At 43.4% G+C, this 19128-nt stretch overlaps 1 protein-coding gene across 1 annotated transcript; it reads right to left on the bottom strand.

The window, feature by feature from the left end:
* Positions 1–7923: 7923 nt before the first annotated feature.
* ascl1b (achaete-scute family bHLH transcription factor 1b) lies at positions 7924–9675 on the bottom strand. Its single transcript, XM_088934834.1, has 2 exons — positions 8924–9675; positions 7924–8813 (listed from the first exon to the last, which is right to left on the bottom strand). The coding sequence occupies exon 1, from the start codon at positions 9507–9509 to the stop codon at positions 8928–8930; it is 582 nt and encodes a 193-aa protein (XP_088790960.1). The 5' UTR covers positions 9510–9675; the 3' UTR covers positions 7924–8813; positions 8924–8927.
* Between the last annotated feature and the right edge of the window lie 9453 nt (positions 9676–19128).

The raw sequence follows: 19128 nt of genomic DNA, 5'->3' as shown, positions 1-19128 counted from the left end.
ATATTCACATGTTCTCAGATATAAATTAGAACACTGCATTTTAAATCTCTGAATTTGACTTGTAATAGATCCTTATCTGTAACAGGATACTTAAAATACAAAGTGCTATATAACATTGTTCAAAGTGTGCTTTTCCCATCATCAGTGAGGGATGAAAAAAGAAACTGACAATTGAAAACAAAATTAAACACCAGTGATCTTTTCTTGTAACTAATCACCTTTTTACAGGTTTAGTCCTTGTTAATTTGTTTTATTGCCATTTAAAATGTTGAAAAGGACCATAGTCCAAAAATTCCTTTAAAGAAACATTAGCCTGTTCACAATCCAGCTCTGTCTTCCCCAGTTTGCCATAGGACCGACACGCTCGAATCTCTGCTTCCTGCCCTGCTGCATTGGAGTGTGCTTGTCTTTTGAGGGAGCAGAGATATTGCAACTCACTTTCAATTAAAATATCTATATATTGAATATATTCAATTAAAATATCCACACACTGGAAGTAACTGCAGGAGGGTGCCTCTGGCTAAATTAGACCTCATTTACTCAATGCACTTTGAATCAAATTGAGGAAGGATCTCCGTCCCTGGTCCTGGAGAAAAGGATCAGCAAGATTTTAAGGCAGCAGTTGTAAAGAACTGTGATCAGTATAACAGGTGGTTTGTTAAATGAGTGGTTTAGAGATCATCTAGAGCAAAGATACCCTACAACTCTCAAGAACTCTTAACTGAATAAATTACTTTGTTTAATCAGTCAGCAACCTACAGCGTGACTGCCACCTTTAAAAAAAGAAGATATAGGTGTGAACAAGAAGACTCTTTGAACTGGATCTCTCCAGGACATGGGCTGGAACCCTCTAACATATGCAGCATCTGACCTTGTGTGAAATGTCCAGGCCCCATTCTGAACTGGACTACACTGAAGACTGGAAGCTGGGGAAATAGGTACAAACACGACAGCAGAGATCAGATAGATCTCTGCAGATCAAGCTGTTGTCCCTTGAATCATGTGAGCTACGCCATGGAGCAGACTCCACAGCACAAAACAAAATGCTTGCGATGTTTCAGTTCCCTTCCAACATTACAAACACATTTATTGACCACATGTACTGTTGGTCTGAACATCTCCTTCATTAAAAATGGAACACTATGTTAATTAAGAGTGAAAAGGAAACTATGACTTCAAACAGCATATATGCAAGTCCAAGCACAAAGCAGAGAAGCCACAAACACTGCACTACCTTGTACATGCGACAGGGGCAGACAGACACAATAGCAGAAATTATATTACAACATAAAATGAGAAACTGTCTCTTTTATACAGCTCAGGCGTAGGCTCATAATGGGCACTTTCCAGAACAGTAGCTCATATTAATCCTTAAGATTCATGACTTCTTAAGGCAACTAAAGTGGTGTTTAAGAGATCAAGTCTGCCCTGTGTTCAAACAGGCCATTTACAGAGGGAATGTTAGGGTGAGGCTTTAGTAAGTATAGCAAATCAGTGGTGCAATATTCTTTTCAAACAAAATAGCTGCAGACAAAATTACCTTCATATTGATTCCCATTCCAATTTGCCATCTTTTGAATTCTGCTGCTTCTGGCAACAGCAGAAAACAACACACACAGAAAGCATTAGAATCTAAATGTAAAGCTAAAATCACTTTTTTGCCTAGATTTTGGTATAAGGTCACTAGGGACTTAATTTCTGGTACTACTTACAGTTGGATCTACAGTAGCAGTACCTAAACAAATTCAAATCCTTTTCTTACTGCTTTGGTGACTTCAGACCAGAGTGCAATTTGCAGCAGCCTTTAACCTTGGTCAGTTAACAGTTTTAACTGTACTCTGCTTTATCTTGGAAGCAGGTTTAAACCAAGCCTTGACCCGAAAGATGAAAGTTGACAGTTTAGAAAGATAAAAATAAAACCGTAATGTTGGCTGATAAGCTGTAATTGTAGCAGGTAATACTGAGTGTTCTTTCAGCTTTGCAGTGCAGCATCATTATTCTTTCTGGTTAGGCTGCTTATGACATCGAAGGGAGTGTTTACTCAATCAGGCAGCTCGCACTGTAAAGGTTTCCATACATTACAAATTGTTCAGCCAGAAACCTGGGCTCATAGACTGCAGCAGAGGTGGGTCGCTTAAAAATTAACAGCTCCTCTTGTTCTCAAGGTTGTGTCACGGGATTTCCAAAAACCTTTCCTTCTCTTTCCCCATATAAATAGGGCGATTTATTTTCCTGGTTTGACTAATTTCATCAGCGCTCCTTAAAGGCACAAGATGGATAGGGGCTCGTGAAAGTAGCCGAGCGAGCTCCGCTGGGCACTGAGGAACCGGGCGGCAGCTGCAGCAGGGACCAGCCCACACTGACCCCCGCAGTCTCGACCCTCCTGGCCCAGCGCACAGCTGGGGGCCTCAGTCACAGAGAACGTCCATCGTGCACCTCAGGTCCCGTGCCTGATGAGTTCATCGATTCAGAACAGTGGAGCAGAGCTCACACTAGACCTCTGCTAACTGGAAGCAAACTTATATATGACTTTTATTTCACACTATACAATAGCCATTATTATTATTAATTATTACAGTCTATCCTGGAAAGTAACAGGTGCAAGGCAGGTTATGCCCTGGATAGGACACCGGTCCGCAGCAGGGCACACACAGACACAAACATGCACACACTCACACTAGGGCCAGTTAACCCACCAGCATGTCTTTGGACTGTGGGGGGAATCTTTGGACTGCAAGGTGACAACACTAACCACTGCACCACTGTACTTCCATTATTATAATAGGTCCTGAAAGATCTTCGGAGGCGCCCAGAACTGAACCTATAGTTTTAACAGTTTCTTCATGATTTATGTATGTTTCATAATAGAATACATTGGAAACCTTTGTAATGACAGGCCATCTAAGACACATGGCAGTGCATGTGATCTAATAGTTCTACCTTGTATCTCCAGTGCAGGTACTACAGTGGGTCTTGAAGAGAGGGATGAGATAAGTGTGTGAACTATGGAGCTGGATAGCTCACTGCTGTCTGTTGGTAGCAGCCATTCACTACAGTCAACACTGAGACAGATGGGAGTTCAGGAACCATTGGGAACAAAGAATGGAAACCAATTGTTGTGACAGTAGGAGATTTGGTTTATCTGTGGATGAACAGAAAACGGGCTGGGAAGGAGTTGTGAGAAATCCTCACCTATTTAATTGAATGTGTTATACCCCCCTGCCCCACAGTTAATGTACCTTGTACCTTCCTCACTGTGCTGTCTCCATTCGGCCAATGACATTACACTCCTAACCGGAGCAGGGCATGGACTGTCCTGTCCAGACACTTACTGTGTGGCTGTGGCATCTAATACTTCTTGTGTCCCAAGTTCTAGTGGGTTCTGTGCATCTATAAGTCAAGGGCTGAAAGAGCTACAAAACGCACCCACCTGCGCCACCCACCACAAAGGTAAAAGGAAAGTTTACTGAGATCACCTTTATCAGCTTCTAGCTTTTGATTGCTCCAAGATAAATGGCTTACTGATTCATTGGAAAACAACCCATTTTTTTTTCAGACAAGTCACTGCCATGGCAGGAGAGAAAGAAGGATTTATGGTATTTAAAAAAACATGCTTTAAGAAATAACCTTCACATGGCTGGTGAAATCATTGCCTTCTAAACAGACTATATATTCCTGGTTAGTAGAATACAGTTTTTCCCACATGAATACTTATATTGAATGGATATGCTAAGTAAGATTTCTTAGGGTTTTTTAAAAATGCATTAAACTAATTTATGCAGAACAGAGTAGAGGAGTTTACTGCCACACAAACATGTACATTGGAATTCCTATTTGCACACAATTATGAATAACTGGTCCTGGACTGTATCTTAGTGATTTTATTAATGGGCAGCCTGGAGGCTGCTGCCTTTTCGTTCTTGAGTCCTGGGTTCGATTCTGGATTGGGGTGCCTTCTGTGTGGAATTTGCATGTTTTCTCTGACTTCCAAATGCATGTACCGGTTCTGGGGGTTCCCACCCTTGCCACTCCTGCCCTGCCAGTTCGCCCCTCACTGCCTGGGCTCGAACCCGGGTCTCTGGCGTCACACAACAGGGAACTTGCCAGCTGAGCTAAAGGAGAACTCCCCCAGCCCACGCAGCTGAGATCCCTGTTATACGCAGGGGCGTATTCGTTACATACAGTACATGCAGGATTGACTAGTGTCTTTAAAGTGCCGCTTTGTGGTGTGTGTGTGAGTGTGTGTGTGTGCTCTGTGACAGGTGTCCCATCCAGGATGTGGCCTTACCTGTGTCTTGTTTTCTGGGACAGGTTCCGGGTCAAGATAGAACACACATGACCGTATTGCAAAATGTTCACTGTCCTGGCTTGGATGTGAAAAAAAGGAACATAGATTTGAATGTTGCTTAAAACACACTGGAAATTAAATATGGTGTGGATAACTCCTACAGAAAGTCAAAGTTCGATTTTATTATTTTACACTGGGGGAGGATGCGTGGTAGCAGACTTTGTTTTTACTGTTTCAGGCTTGTCTTTACCCTTTGACTTACCCAGCAGGTGTACAAGGATTTAACTGGGTACAGGACCCTGCCAGTAAAACCGAACTGATGTCGTAACAGTTCTTTAACAGTTAACAATAAATCACATCCACCACTTCAATGTGATAAATCAGAATCGTCTCTTTCGCTATGATTTAAGATGAGGAAATAGTCACAAAGTTAACGTTGAATCATCTTTAATTTATTAATTTTGAATGAAAACTTCTGATTTGGTGCTGAGTAGTGTAATATCACATAAGTAGAGTACCTATCCCAAAGCACGTTTATTTATTCTTACTGGCCACACAAGAGCAGAAAGAACAACAGTTTGGGGCTGTTTTCACTGGTGAACCGAACTCCTTTATAGTCGTTTAAATGTGCTGTTTCATAAGCATGGATGTGCTTTCTTTTTACACAGCTTCTCTGATCCTGTGAAATACAGTACACTTGTAGTGACGATTTTCCAAGCTGTAGCCTCTTCCGATGCATTAACGTCACACTTCTGAAACATGGCGACCACAGAACAGGTAAATATAACACGGTACATTCTTTTAAAAAAGGTTAATCTAGTTCCCTCTGCAGGTAACAAGAATTGCGTTGAACTATCAGCCGAACAAGGCGAATTGAGCAGGACAGCCAGGCTGCTGCACAGAGCGAGAGCATGATCTTACCTGCTGGGTTTCTTTTTCACGTCTTCTGCGTGGATGCATGTAACGAGGCTTTAAAACCACAGGTGAACTTCTAGTTTAAAACAAAGTAATACAGAAATGTTTTGAACTCCTATGCTTGGAAAAGAGACAATGTACTTTTATACCAGCAAATATCAATCGCATGATTAAACATTGCGACGCCAGTATAGATCTCACACATGCCCCCACCACGCATATTCAAAATAATGTTGAAAATGTTTTAACTTTTAGCCCACAAACACATCAAACGTGTAACGAACACCCACACACTAACACACCCACTGGTAATACCATATCATAGGACAAAGGGTTAAACCGTGCTATTCATATTAGCCTTTCTATGGCCGTAATCCTCAGACTTGTGCAACCATTCACACTGTATAACGGGTTTACTCGCAACATCAACAATGAAAAACACAGAGGGTAGTTTAGACATCAAAGACCAATATATTTAGAAGGCATTAGATAAATGGGCTGTCTATGATTGATTACTCGGTATTTGATTTTTTAAGCGAATACTCTGCCTTGGATGGGCAGAATTGAATATGATCCCGACGGCCAAATCGCCTGAAATTGTTTCCAAAGGACCCCTCGGAGATTATTGAAGACGCTTAAGATCAAATGCGAAGTAGACTCGCTTTTTACTGGCCCACCCTCGCTTCACAATAAAAGACACTCAGAAAAAGATTTTCACGCATACAGAACGGCCAGAGTTCCTTTCTATAGAAATCGCGCTGGGATATCGACATTTCTAAATCGGAGGCTGCCTTTTTTCATAAAGAAATGAGTAATTGATGTCATTAATCACTTGTTTGGATTTTGCTCCGGCTGACAGCGCTGATATACTGGGAGGACGCGAGCCGTCAGCCAATGAGCTTTGATGCATATTTGTGACTGACTGCGGGCGCGTGGCTCCCACCTGCACAAAGAATAGGAGGGTAAATTTAAGCCTGGAGCTGGGTCTCCGAAGAGTTATTTAGCAAGCCACGAACCACACTCCGAGTCTGATCGACACGCCGCAAATAACATATAAACAGCACGCAACAATATAGGGAAATCACACTCTGGTCGGTGCTCACGTGACGTGCTATTCAATGACTGAAGTCCACTTATAATTACACATTTTATCTCCAAAACACCGTATGCTTTGGATGTTTTAAAACTCTTTTTAGTGTACCCCCAGAGCGAACACGATCTGCTAAAGTGAACGTTTATGGAATGCGCTGTTGTCCTTGACGATAACAAACAACAACAATAATAATTGCAATAATAATAATAAAACGCAGAAAGAATCCCTGTGAAAAGTAATGCACTTTTTCCTACATCGTCTCGGCCACTATAAGAAGCGCCCGACGTTTCTTCTGTGTCTGCTGATGGAGTTCATCTGGATTCGACGGTGCTTCGGCGAATCCGCAGCGCTTTGCGCGGCACGGTTCGGGCTCGGGCTCGGGCTCGGGTCCGGTGGCCCGTCGCCGCGGCCAGCTCACGCTGCAGGTGAAGTGCAGATCGCCGCCTCCTTCTGCCTCGCCGGGCCTGGCGCTGATGTTTATTTACAATAAAAGAGAACCCACAGAATACGCATAATGAGGCGCAAAGGCGCTCACAATGGCTCTCACAAAAGGCTGTTGTGGTCCCCATTCCGAAGGAGAGGGCACTTTGATCAGGTCTGTGTGTGCAACCCCAACAACGCAGTCGGGGACAGCAGCTACCACATCGGTTTTATTTAGATTGATATTATTCCTGTAGCAGGAGCTGTGACCTTTGCTATTGTCTTAGTATTTCTCCAAAGCCGTATTTCATTTGGGCCCTTTTGAAAGAAACCGAATACCCCCTTTTTTTCTTTCCTGCCGGGGCAGCAGAGGGGAATAATGGGACTGATCTGTCGCTTGAAAGATGGAAAGCTGATATTAATCTGCCTGGTGCGCAATGAAAACAACACGCATGTAATGGCGCACAGCCCTTTCAGAGATGGCCAGGGGCCTGGCCCAGCTGCGCATTTGAGCTTTTCGACGACACATTTGTTAATAGAAGCGTTAGCGAAAGACGGGACTTCCAACGAACAAGAAACATCCAGGAGAACCGTGTATCAATGTCCGAGGCAGGCTTAGTCCGCACACAGGAACAATCACCGTTGGTGAAATAGTTCTCTTCGAAGAATGTGCCTCCAGTGGCCTGACGCGCTCGTGCTTTGCCGAATTAATTTGGGGCGGCTTTGCCTGTCGTGCTAACATTATGTTCTGCCAGCGGATGGACGAAACAGGATCGCAGTCAACGTACCGTGCTCTCCGACAAATTCGACAGCGTACATGACAGCGACACTTCTCTGTTATTGCGATGTCTTATCTCTCAAGGTTGTCGTTTTCTAGAGTGGATGCCAGGGGTATTATGAAAACGGACTTACAGTACAAGGGGGCAAGGCGCACGGAGGCGTCTCCCAGCTGCAGCTCCGGTACAGTTCAAGTACAGAAGGTTGCTTTAGAGTTCGCTCACATGCCAGCACACAACCCCCGTGATCCCCGAGTCTGAGACAATATTCAGACTTTCGGGGATCAGACCACATCCTAATATTGGGTGCTACACCGTTTGGACCACGTCTGTCCAACAGTAATCCGATCACACCGAAAATGTTGTCTGTTCGGACATAAAGTTTCATGCAATGTGTCGAACCAGTAAAATAAAAGTCGCGACTAAGTAACTTAGTATAAATAGAAAATTCTTTATTTATAAAGCCTATTTTTACATAAAATATGATATCTCTGTTAAAAAATTGCATATGTACATTTTAGTAGGAACAATGCCGACACAAGTGCATACATACATATAAAAATCTTCCTTACATTATAAACCCTTCAATCATTCTTAGGCAGTGTTAACCATTTCACCAGCTCGAGACACACCATATATATACACACACACACAAGACAGGGACGTCCAGCAGTTTAAACAGTGTTATAGAGGTCTATCTATGACGACTGGATCTTAATAACAACCTCCAGATCTCCAGCAACAAAGTGGCACCGTTAGTGTTTCCCGAGAAACTTTCTGTTTTCGTTTTCGAATTCCTGTACAAAAATAAGTCTTCATATAATTCGGCGCGACATATAGCAAACAAAATAGAAAATGTACAACAATTTCAAATCGCAACTTTCACGACCGGGGAAAGGACACGGGCGGCGCTGACCCCACCCCCCCCCCGTCAGAACCCGTGGGTGCCAGAGCTGTTGAACAAGTGACAGTACCGGTCCGGTCCGGTCCGGTCCGAGTCCCTGCCGCCCCGCCGCCACGGCAGCAACGGCAGCAACGGCACACGTCCCGGTGCCACACGTCTCTGCAGAAGCCGGGCCAAGTCTTCATGGTCTCCGTTAAATATAATTGCACTTCTTCCGACCAGAACAGTCCGCGGGTCTGTCCGATCTTCTCCCCTTGTTAAGAGTGTCCAGGCGAACCGGCAGCGGTCCAGCTCATTCAGGAGGGACCGCGGAGAGGGTTTGTTTTTTTTTAAAAAAATCCTTTTTTCCCGTGTCGTGGCGACGCTGACAAGAGGTACTCCGGTTGATTTTTGATCTCGAGGATCAGCTTTCTCCAACTGCCAAGAGAGGAGACAGGAATCGTACATGAGCGATCGACGTCGGCAATGGAAACGAGAAACAGACCCCAGGAAGAGCGAGAAGGGGGCTCGGGGGGCGCTCGGGTTACCTGATCAGTATCTGTCGAACCAGGTGGTGAAGTCCAGCAGCTCCTGCTCCTCCGAGCTCAGGTGCTCGTAGCTGCCTTCGTCCGAGGAGTAGCTGGAGTGCGGGGAGCCGGGGTCGGCCGAGTAGCTGTGCGACAGGCTGGGGGACGGCACCCCGCACTGGAAGGCGGCGCTCACGGCGTCGTGCTCGTCCAGCAGCTGCTGCAGGGCGCGGATGTACTCCACGGCCGAGCGCAGCGTCTCCACCTTGCTCATCTTCTTGTTGGCCGCGCCGTTGGGCACGTGCTGGCGCAGGGTCTGGAAGCCCATGTTGACCTGCTTCACGCGGTTGCGCTCGCGCTCGTTGCGCCGCGCCACGGCGGCCGGCTGCTGCTGCGGCAGGGTGTAGCCCAGCCCGTTGAAGCTCAGCCGCCGCTTGCAGCGCAGCAGCTCGGGCGAGCTGGAGCGCTGTCTCTTCAGCACCCGGCTCCTGCCCGGGGGGTCGGCGCCCGCCGCCAGCCCGCCGCACTCCTGCGCGGCGCGGCTCTCCAGCCCGAAGGAGAACGCCCCTTGCGTGACCGGCGCCGCGGCGAGGGTGCTGCTCTCCATCTCTCCCAGTGCGAGCGGGGGCGACTCCTGGACGGGCTCTGCGCGGAAAAGAACGCCACACAGCTGACAGGGTGTTGCTCTCGTGTCGTTCGCGTGGGGCGTGTGGCTGGAGCGCACGGGGGAACTCGGATCCCAACCTTTGAAAAAAGCACCTACTCCACTCGCCGATCTGAGGCAAACTTTGGCAGCACTCCTCTTTTTCAACACGCGTCCGCACCCCACCCCCTTGCACGCTCCGCTCGCAGGCCCCGCCCCGCGCGGGGGGCTTTCTTCGGCGCGCCGGCTTCGCGAGCCAGGCGCGTGGCTCCGGGAGCTCAATAAACAATCCGGCGCTTTCACGGGCCGCGGAGCACGCGCTGTGCTCATTTACATGCCAATGTCCCGAGCCGCCAGCCCATTGGCCGATTCAAACGGCCAGCGACCGGGGGGAAAGGAGGAGAGAGGGAAAAAAAGTGAATGGTTTGTTTCTTAGAATGTCTTTTGAGTTTGACAATGTACCCCTGGCAGGGCTTCAAATTATCACAGTGCCTCTGCCTCTCCTTCTCTCTTTCCGTCTTTTTAAACCTAAAATACCAGGGACGCTCTCCGCGGTTTCCAGGTTACTGATGGAGAGACAGGAACAAACCACAAGCGTGTCTCCCTGTGTGGAATAATGCTCGCTGTAGCCTTCCCTTGGCAACACGATGAATTTTAAGGTAAACATCCATTGGGGGTTAGTATAAATCACGGGTCCTGGATTGTTCTCCCCCCCCCCCACCCCACCCCACACAGCACATCGTGATCAGGAGATCTATAGAGTCTATAGAGCCAGTCAGGGTCCGGTCTGTGGAGCAACACCGTAAATATGCAGAACGACTTACTGGGTCTCTGTTCTCCTTGCCTGTACACCTGACTTTGTTTTAGGGGCGGAAGATAAGAGTTAAGACTAAATTCATTCCGCGGAAAGATAAACTGCCTTTAAACTTCCATTGTAACCCGCCGGAGCAGCCAGAATAACTTCAGTGCCGACGATCACCGCTGTCCCGCAGGCTGAGAGCTTTACAATACAGGGGCTTTAACTAACATCTCAGTCTAGCGTTTTAAACGCAACAACAACAACAACAACAACAAAACGTTTCTCCGAGTTGGAAAGAGACGAGCGATCATGGCAACATAACGAAATAACGCACCTTGGTCAACAGTTTTGCAAGTGGACGTGTTGAATAGTTCTGAAACAGGTCGCACACACATTTTGCGGTCGGCTACACGACAATTTGGAGTCATTATAGTGAAACAAGTACACAAAAGACGCCTTTACGGATAGCGCTCGCAATAGGCATTGTCTTTATTAGATTACTTCTCCACGCAATGACAGCCTGACTAAATTTATCGCTTCAACACGCCAGAGGTGACTGACGACTTTTTAAAGCCATGAGTCCACGTGCAATACCTCCGTTAGCGGAGGCTGTTCGTTTCCGAGACCGTAAACAAATGGATCCTATCTGCTGGATAGGCCCTTATTATTGTTAAAAGAGCAGAAAACCAGTAGGCATCGACTTGACCATTTCTGTACAAGACGAGGGGGTATTGAGATGTAAATTGGACCTGAACAGTGCCGCAGCTGAGATTTAATTTGCTATTGAGCTGCGGATAAAAACATGCTATTAAAGTTGTACAGCACAATGCCGTTTGTATGTGTATACAGTGTGAGTCGTTTACTTCAGTAGAGGTTGCTATAAGATTCTGTTCATGAAGCGCTGCTTGGAGAATCCCTCAATACTGAACTGTTACTGTACTTCGATCCACAAACGACTCTGCCGCTAATTCGCTCTCTAGATGTACTTGTAATATCGCATCTTCATACGGTCCAAAGGTTATCCGAAACCCAGACTCGACATTACAGTGCCGCTATCTCGGTCAGTCAAACTTTATTAACCGTTTATCACGTTCGTTTTAAAAGACTCGCAATCACCCGACTCACACACACACACTGCAGAACAAATCAAAGTCCGGGGCCGCCTCAAGAAAAAGAAAAGTTTTGTTCAACGGAGATGAACAGTTTCAAGGCCAGTTGTCCTGGGGTTTCATTGCTTCAACCCGTTGTAGATTTTGAGAAAAGTGAATCCATCCCTTTTCTCTTTGTGCTAGACACCAGCGCTTGGACCTTGTTTTAGGTTTGGAAAAGAAAAGGCATACAGCGACCTCTAACGGTGATGCTTAGAATATTATCACAGTCGCCAATCTTATTCCCTCACAGGAACTGAAAGTATATGATTAATTAATAATTGCTCACACTTATATAGCGCTTTTCTGGACACTCCACTCAAAGCGCTTTACAGGTAATGGGGACTCCCCTCCACCACCACCAGTGTGCAGCCCCACCTGGATGATGCGACGGCAGCCATAGTGCGCCAGAACGCTCACCACACACCAGCTCTCAGTGGGGAGGAGAGCAGAGTAATGAAGGCGGTTCAGAGATGGGGATTATTAGGAGGCCATGATTGGTCAGGGCCAATGGGAAATTTGGCCAGGACGCCGGGGTGACACCCCTACTCTTCTCGAGAAACACCCTGGGATTTTTATGACCACAGAGAGTCAGGACCTCAGTTTTACTTCTCATCCAAAGGACAGCACGTTTACAGTATAGTGTCCCCGTCACTATACTGGGGCATTAGGACCCACATGGACTGCAGGGTGAGCACCCCCTGCTGGCCCCACTAACACCTCCTCCAGCAGCAACCTTAGTTTTATTTTCCCAGGAGGTCTCCCATCCAGGTACTGACCAGGCTCACACCTGCTGAGCTCCAGTGGGTTGCCAGTTGTGAGCTGCAGAGTGATATGGCTGATGGCTAATTTTATATGGGTTCATTTTGCATGTATTATGTAATATGCATCTTCTATTGTGCAAAATTATGTTTTGTTACAAGACAAAAATAACATCAAGTCACGATTTAGACAGACATTCCACTCTTTGAGTATCCCAAAGATTTTCGGCATGTTTGTGGTGGTATGTGATCAGTACTGCGGATATGTGCTCTAACACCTATCATTTCCATCACACGTTGTGCGAACTGGGTCTCTTCCTGAGTAAGGGCATCCTAGACCTCGATCAGAGGGCTGAGTGTGGGGCTGTATGGTGGCACAGTTGCTGCCTGGGGTACTAGTTGTGTGGAGTTGGCATTTTCTCCCCCTGTTTGTGTGGGTTTCCTCTGGGCGCGTCGGTATCCTCCCAGAGCCCAAAGATATACTGGTAGGTTAATCAGATTTTGGGAAAATTGGTCCTGGTGTGGGTGCCTGTGTCTGCGCTGTGATGGACTGATGCCCTGAAACACCAGAAATGCACATAGACTCTCACTTCATCCTTCATGTGAGAATTCACCCTATCTCACCCAGGCCTTGGACCCCCGGAGATTTATATTTTTCATTTGGAGTTTGTTGCACTTATATAAGAAATAAAATTGCTAACGCTATTGGATATAAGCTGGTGCTTTTGAAACGATTAGCTGATTCGCTGTAAGAAATATGCAGTACATGGCTTTGTCAGTCATTGTTCAACATACCTGTAACTTACTTATCTAACTCGCTATCTTAAACGGAGAAGATCCACAAACAAAAATTAAAAGCATTTTAGATAAAGTGCAACAAATGCAGGTCCTGAAAGTGCATTTAAACTTACATTCCTAATACTGCAGACACAAGTGTAGCCCATACTGTACATAAAACCAGAATAGCAGCGTTCTCCTTATTCGTCTGGAGGATCTCTTATTCTCTGGAGTATCATTTATCAATGGAAATGAAAGCCTCTGCAATACGATACATGTTCAACTCGGCTACTGTTCTCGTTTGTTTCATAACTAATTTCAATCGAGTATCGCATTAGTAGTGACGTACCCTCAGTAGTGACGCTGGTATATTTTAGCACAAGTCTAACATTAAAATTGTCAGGGATATTCAGTAATATATATATATAAACACAAGACAGACAAAGTAATAATTACTTACGCTCACACCTGAAGAAGGCTCCACAGCCGAAACGTTGTCTTTTCTCTCTTCTCTTTTCAGCAGGAATAAACTGTTACTTGTTCCTTTGCAGACTACGCCTGCTGACGCAGCTACCCACCTGAACTACTTCAAATATGTATGTTAAATCTGATTAATTGAAACGTTCTGATTCAGAGCCCTATGCAGTCCTTGCTAATTAACACAAGTATAACTGCTCTGCTTTGTTTGTCCAGTTTAGTTCCGCACGGTTTTTCGTTGCAGTTGAGCTCAGAGTTGGAGATGATCTCCAGTACTAACTAGTCGCCAATTTAGTGCGCAGTGCTAAATCAGAAAGTTCATTTAAATTGACCCAATGACATGCAATATATCAATACAAAAACAACATTAAATACATTCATAGAACAACAAAACAAAGAGAACAATTAGCATTAAGAACATGACGTTAGGATTCAGATAAAATGAACCCATTTTAGGATTAAGAAGCACGTTAACACTCCGTGTCATAGACTCGTGTGTTACTATTGCCACCCTGTGGAAATTTCTCGGTAGTGTCATTTTCTACCTCAATACCGGGACCTGTGGTAACTGGATCACCCCCGTCTCATAACTCGTGTCATTACGTCGCTCACGCCTTATGAGCTAGGAAACCCGCACTGATTGGACAAGAGGCACGCCATTCATGTACGTCATATTGCAGCGACATTGGTTAACTTGAGATTAAAGCGACAGAATTGTTGGTTCACATTTTAAGCGTTGTTGCAGCACTAAAACGTCGCAAAAAAAAAGTCGCTTTAGCACTCTAAAGTAAAAATTAAAAACTTCGCTGTAGTGGGTTGTTTGCTCATGTCAAGCACTTCGGGAAGCTGGATAGTTGTATTTTAAATGCAAAGAGTAATTGTTAATATATTCCTGTAATCGTTGGACAAGTTATTTACTTCGAGTGAGGTCAAATTGTTGGTAAATTCGGATGTATTGCTTTCGGTCTCCGTGTTTTAAATCCTGGGCATTAAATCGGTTTCTCCTATCCTGGCTTCGCGACCTCTTATTTTACAAGCTGCAGCCGCTTCTCAAGATTTTCTCGGACGGAACTCAAACTCTGCGACTCTCATTAACACTGTAGACTGGTTATTGTCTACTGAGTTTTCAGATCTGTAACTTCACACGTGTTAAGTTACGTCTCTAATCACAGTTTGGATTTCTTCCTCCTCCGCCTCCTTTCCGCTTTTACCTGGGACACTGTATGAAACCTTGGTTCCTAGGCTTGAACTGAACGCGTGGTGAAAACGCAACTCTGGAAGTTTATGCCTTGCATAGTAATGATTTCACGCGTGGTTTTAAGAAGTTCCCCTTCACAAAATAAAGTATGCTTTCACAAAACATTAAGTCATAAAATGAGCAGATGCTCGTCTCTTAAACAGCTTCACTTTGCACTTAAATTGATCGAATGGCACTTGTTTTAAATGCCTATTAAAATTCAAGCGTACAATATCCTGTAGACAAATGTATGTTTGAATAGATGGTGGACGTGTGAAATCGCTCCATGCAGCGGAACCTAAGTGATTGCATTCATTGTTTCCTGCAGGTTACCCTCCTGTCTTACATTGTACTGTCACCTTCCATATTCTTTGCATATCTTTACTCGCCATGTTCTAATTTTGGTGGGAGTAGCAAGATCCCCAGAATCAGATGAAATACTCTTCAGCACCCCAGATAGACTGGGGTACTTGCCAGATTTTCAGCTCTATTACTGCGTCTTTCAATTCGGGGGTGCTGAGCCAAGTACGAATCGCAGTTTCAAAGAGCTGTTTTCAGTTTAATTCCAGTGATCGTCCAACAGAGGGGGTACTTCCCACGTCCTACTCACCCCACTGAGTTAAGAAATTGTAAGCATTTTCCAATTAGTCCGTATGTAAAACAATACGTTTAGAAGAAAAAGATGGGACAGCTATGGTGGAGTTTAAAACACGTGTCTTCGGAGAATAAAGAACGCAGATTTTTGTTCTTCGTTGCCATTTTTATATGAAATATGTAGAACGTTGCATGGCATACAGTATGTGCAAGTATGTGTCATTTCTGATCCTGAACTCGAAGCTGTGCGGATTTTCAAGAGATGGAAGTGCTACACGTGTGATCACTCGCACATCCCTTCAATGACAATGGGGGTAATGAAATCATTGCCTGAAGTCTCATTATGCTGTACTATTTAATTTCTCATGGGGTACGACTCACAGGCATAAATTAAATTATTTCTGTGAGTGAGTAAACAGGGCTCTCACAAAGACTCGAGAAGGCAGGAACAGAACAGCAAATGAGTGAGTAAGGGGAGACAATTTCCTCTCCTGTCCCCGCAGTCTGGTGAGTGCGGGATGTGTTCTGTCCTGGCGGCCAGGAGAGACAGGAGAAACACAGACAGATAAGAGCTTTGATTTCGACACGGAGAACTTTGACACCTCGTTACTGAAAAGCAGCAGTAAGTCAGAGAGGAGAGAAAATAGGAGACGAATCATGTATAGTATCAAGAATAATAGAACATTCTCAACTAAAGGGAAGTATTAAGTATGATAAGTATTAAGTATGATGTTAAAATGAAAAAAAATTGTGGGGCTGCTGAGCTCTGGATCACAGATCTCTCTGGGGTTCTGTAGATGTTTGAGTTTTAAAATCTAAACAGAGCTTCAAGACACAGTAAGGTGACACTAATACAATTAATGTAGAATGAAACACTGCTTACAGTTATTTTATTTAGCCTTCTGTTTGCTCTTAGCACAGACCTGTCCACTCCATAGCAAATAACACCATTCCTCTGCTTTATTAAATAACGCTGTTATAACGCTCTGTGGCAGAAAAGAAGTTATGTAATGGAGACACAATAGAAGTAACAAATGGGTTATATGTATTAGTTCTAAAATGCAAAGCACTTTTTTTCCCCAGTATGTCTCTCACATCACGCTTTTACAGGATAGGTTTGATACACATTTAATAAAAATAAAAATTGATTAGTAAAAAACATTTGTTTTAAGTACTGGTGGTGAAATTCCGTCCGCTATTTACACTTCTATTTTAAACTATAGCACAAGAATAACAATTGTTGGGGTAAGTGATTAAGCACCTTTAAATTTACAAATGGTTTTAGTTAAGCTTCGAATTATTCATGAACTGCCAGAGCAAAGTTTCTATTTGTTATATCAGAAATATCTGAATAATACCCATACACTGCTAACAAGAACAATAAGTATCCACATTTAACTGCAGGGGCGGATGACGTCATCGAGAATCGCACACTCACTGGAGACGCCCACAGACAGCAGGTGTGAGTGAAATATCATCATTGACATTGTTTACTTTGTTTTCTGTGAAATGATGTATAATTCACAACATTCTTCTTTTTTGTTTGCAGTTTTGACATTATTATAAGGTGATTAAATAAAATATCTATTACAGTTTTTATTAAATTTGTTAAAATTCAATCCTGGAAAATTCAGAGATGTTGCTGTTGTCTGGGCTCATGCACAATTGTAGAGGATTTTGAGTTTGTGTTAGTCTACTTTATATGGTTAGGTGTTTTGCTTACATAGCTTTTGAATAGTAATTCTTGCATTATAAAGTCTCGTACACCATAGTTCCACTTTATTCAAACCCATGCGTGTAGTACACAATGTACACAAAGCTGTGTGCTAAATCCAAAAGTTTGATGCAATTAACCCACAACAATAGGTTCTTTGTTTTTCATTTAAAGGTGGCACTTTCAAGATAGTCAGTTTCTGATTAGGCATGACAATTGGCAGAACAGTAGCAGGAGTTTCACTCATCATCTTGACACATTTTCAACAGATAAAAAATGAACATCAGTCTGAATTAGATGAATGCTTTATTACCCTAAATCATTATCTTTAATTTCATAACTGCTTTGTTACATTATTCATTCTTAATCTATGGTTATATGTTATGTGGAGTGGGACAGGAAGCACTTTGTTAGATACTGGATATTTAAACATTGGGTATTTATAACACTATAGCAACAAGACTTATTAATTCACTTAGAATTTAATAAGGAATAATAAAGAATTCACTTATTAAGAGTTCAAATAATCTTAGTTTACCTATATCAAGCAGCCTAGTGTTGCACAGCACATGAATGTAGCTAAAGAGTGCAGTGAATGTAAAATGTGGCATGTGGAAGTATTTGGGCTATCACCCCAAAAGCCTGGTTTCAAATCCCAGTCAATGCTCAGCCTTGTAGGCACAGTCTTTTTCCAGTTATAGAATTTAATTTGTCTACTGTCTTGACCTATGTTGATTTTATACTGTTATTTACAGAATGTTAAATATTAAATTAATATTAAAAAAGAAAGTAAGGCTGTTTTACAAAGCTAAATTGCTCAGTTGTGTTAATATTCCACATTAAGTTGATTTTAAAAAGTACTACAACTTTTTTTTTTCCAAAAATAATGACAGCAAGTATTCATAGAAAAGGTTTAAACATGATAGGGTTTTATAAAGTATATAAACTTTCATAAAAATAAAACAAGCATGTCAAAACTTTTCCAAAATAACCACAGTAAGTGACCAAGTTAAAGATTGTGATGCAGAAAATGATTATAAAGAAGGTGGAATACTGTTTTGTACTTTATTTTATTTTATTTTTAGCTACCACTACCAGCTATATACAATATGTATAATATATTTATGTTTATAAATTAATGCTGTTTATGACGTTCAGAGACACTATATGTCTGTTATTTTTATTGTCAGCTACCAAAATTTCTCTTTAGTTACAAATATCCATATTGATATTCAATATTAAGTGAATTTAAAGATGATAAACAGTAGGGAAACATATTAAATGAAGCAATCATTTCAAAAACAGCTAATGCACCACAAGTGCCACCTATCGATCGTCTTTGGCCAGTGAATCACACACCCTGTGTCGCTGCAGTACTGCCAACATGGTAACAAAAACAAACACGTTCTGAGTGTCTGTATCTGTGTATCCTCTTTCCGGGCAAAACTCCAGGACATGAGAGAAGGGTGGGAATGTTCAGGTGACCACAGGTGGTAGGAAGACATACGTTAACCAGTGGAAGCTACTTGAGGAGCCAACAGCCTACAGATAATCAAGTATCTCCCTCCTTTGTTCCAAAAAAAGAGAAACAGAACACCTAACCCTGACAAAATCACTGGCCATTGCACGCATACCTCAAGTAAACACAGCCCTCGAACCTCTGCCCTGCTCCCGCTTCTGTTACAACATGGCAAAAATATGTTGTAAATAGGGTTTTTACTGAATATAAACGTACTGCTTTTGTGAATATAAATGTTTCATTCTTGAACCTCTTTTTCATATACTACCACAAAATAAATTCTGTTCCAATTAAAGTACAATGAACTGTATATTACACCACTAAATGATTAAAATATGCACAGATGTGTCAGTTGAACACAAACTAAAGTGTATTTTTAACTCTGATATTAAGAAGTCGGTAGGCATGAATTGCTCTAGATGATTAGAAACAACTCAGTCGAGGGCAAAATAGAACAAAACGTGTTTATACATTTTATTATATATTATACACCGGGTTAGCCCCGATATATAATATCCGTGAGCTGAAAGGGACAACAGGCGCCGCACGATGGTCTC

Source organism: Atractosteus spatula, chromosome 16 (assembly GCF_055471065.1).
Source record: "Atractosteus spatula isolate fAtrSpa1 chromosome 16, fAtrSpa1.hap1, whole genome shotgun sequence".
Classification (NCBI taxonomy): Eukaryota; Metazoa; Chordata; class Actinopteri; order Semionotiformes; family Lepisosteidae; genus Atractosteus; species Atractosteus spatula.
Note: the sequence above shows the minus strand (reverse complement) of the source record. Positions and strands in the feature narration are given on the sequence as shown.

What these genes read in the sequence shown, in the direction of transcription:
- ascl1b (XM_088934834.1), bottom strand. Translation starts at nt 9,509, where the DNA reads ATGGAGAGCAGCACCCTCGCCGCGGCGCCGGTCACGCAAGGGGCGTTC.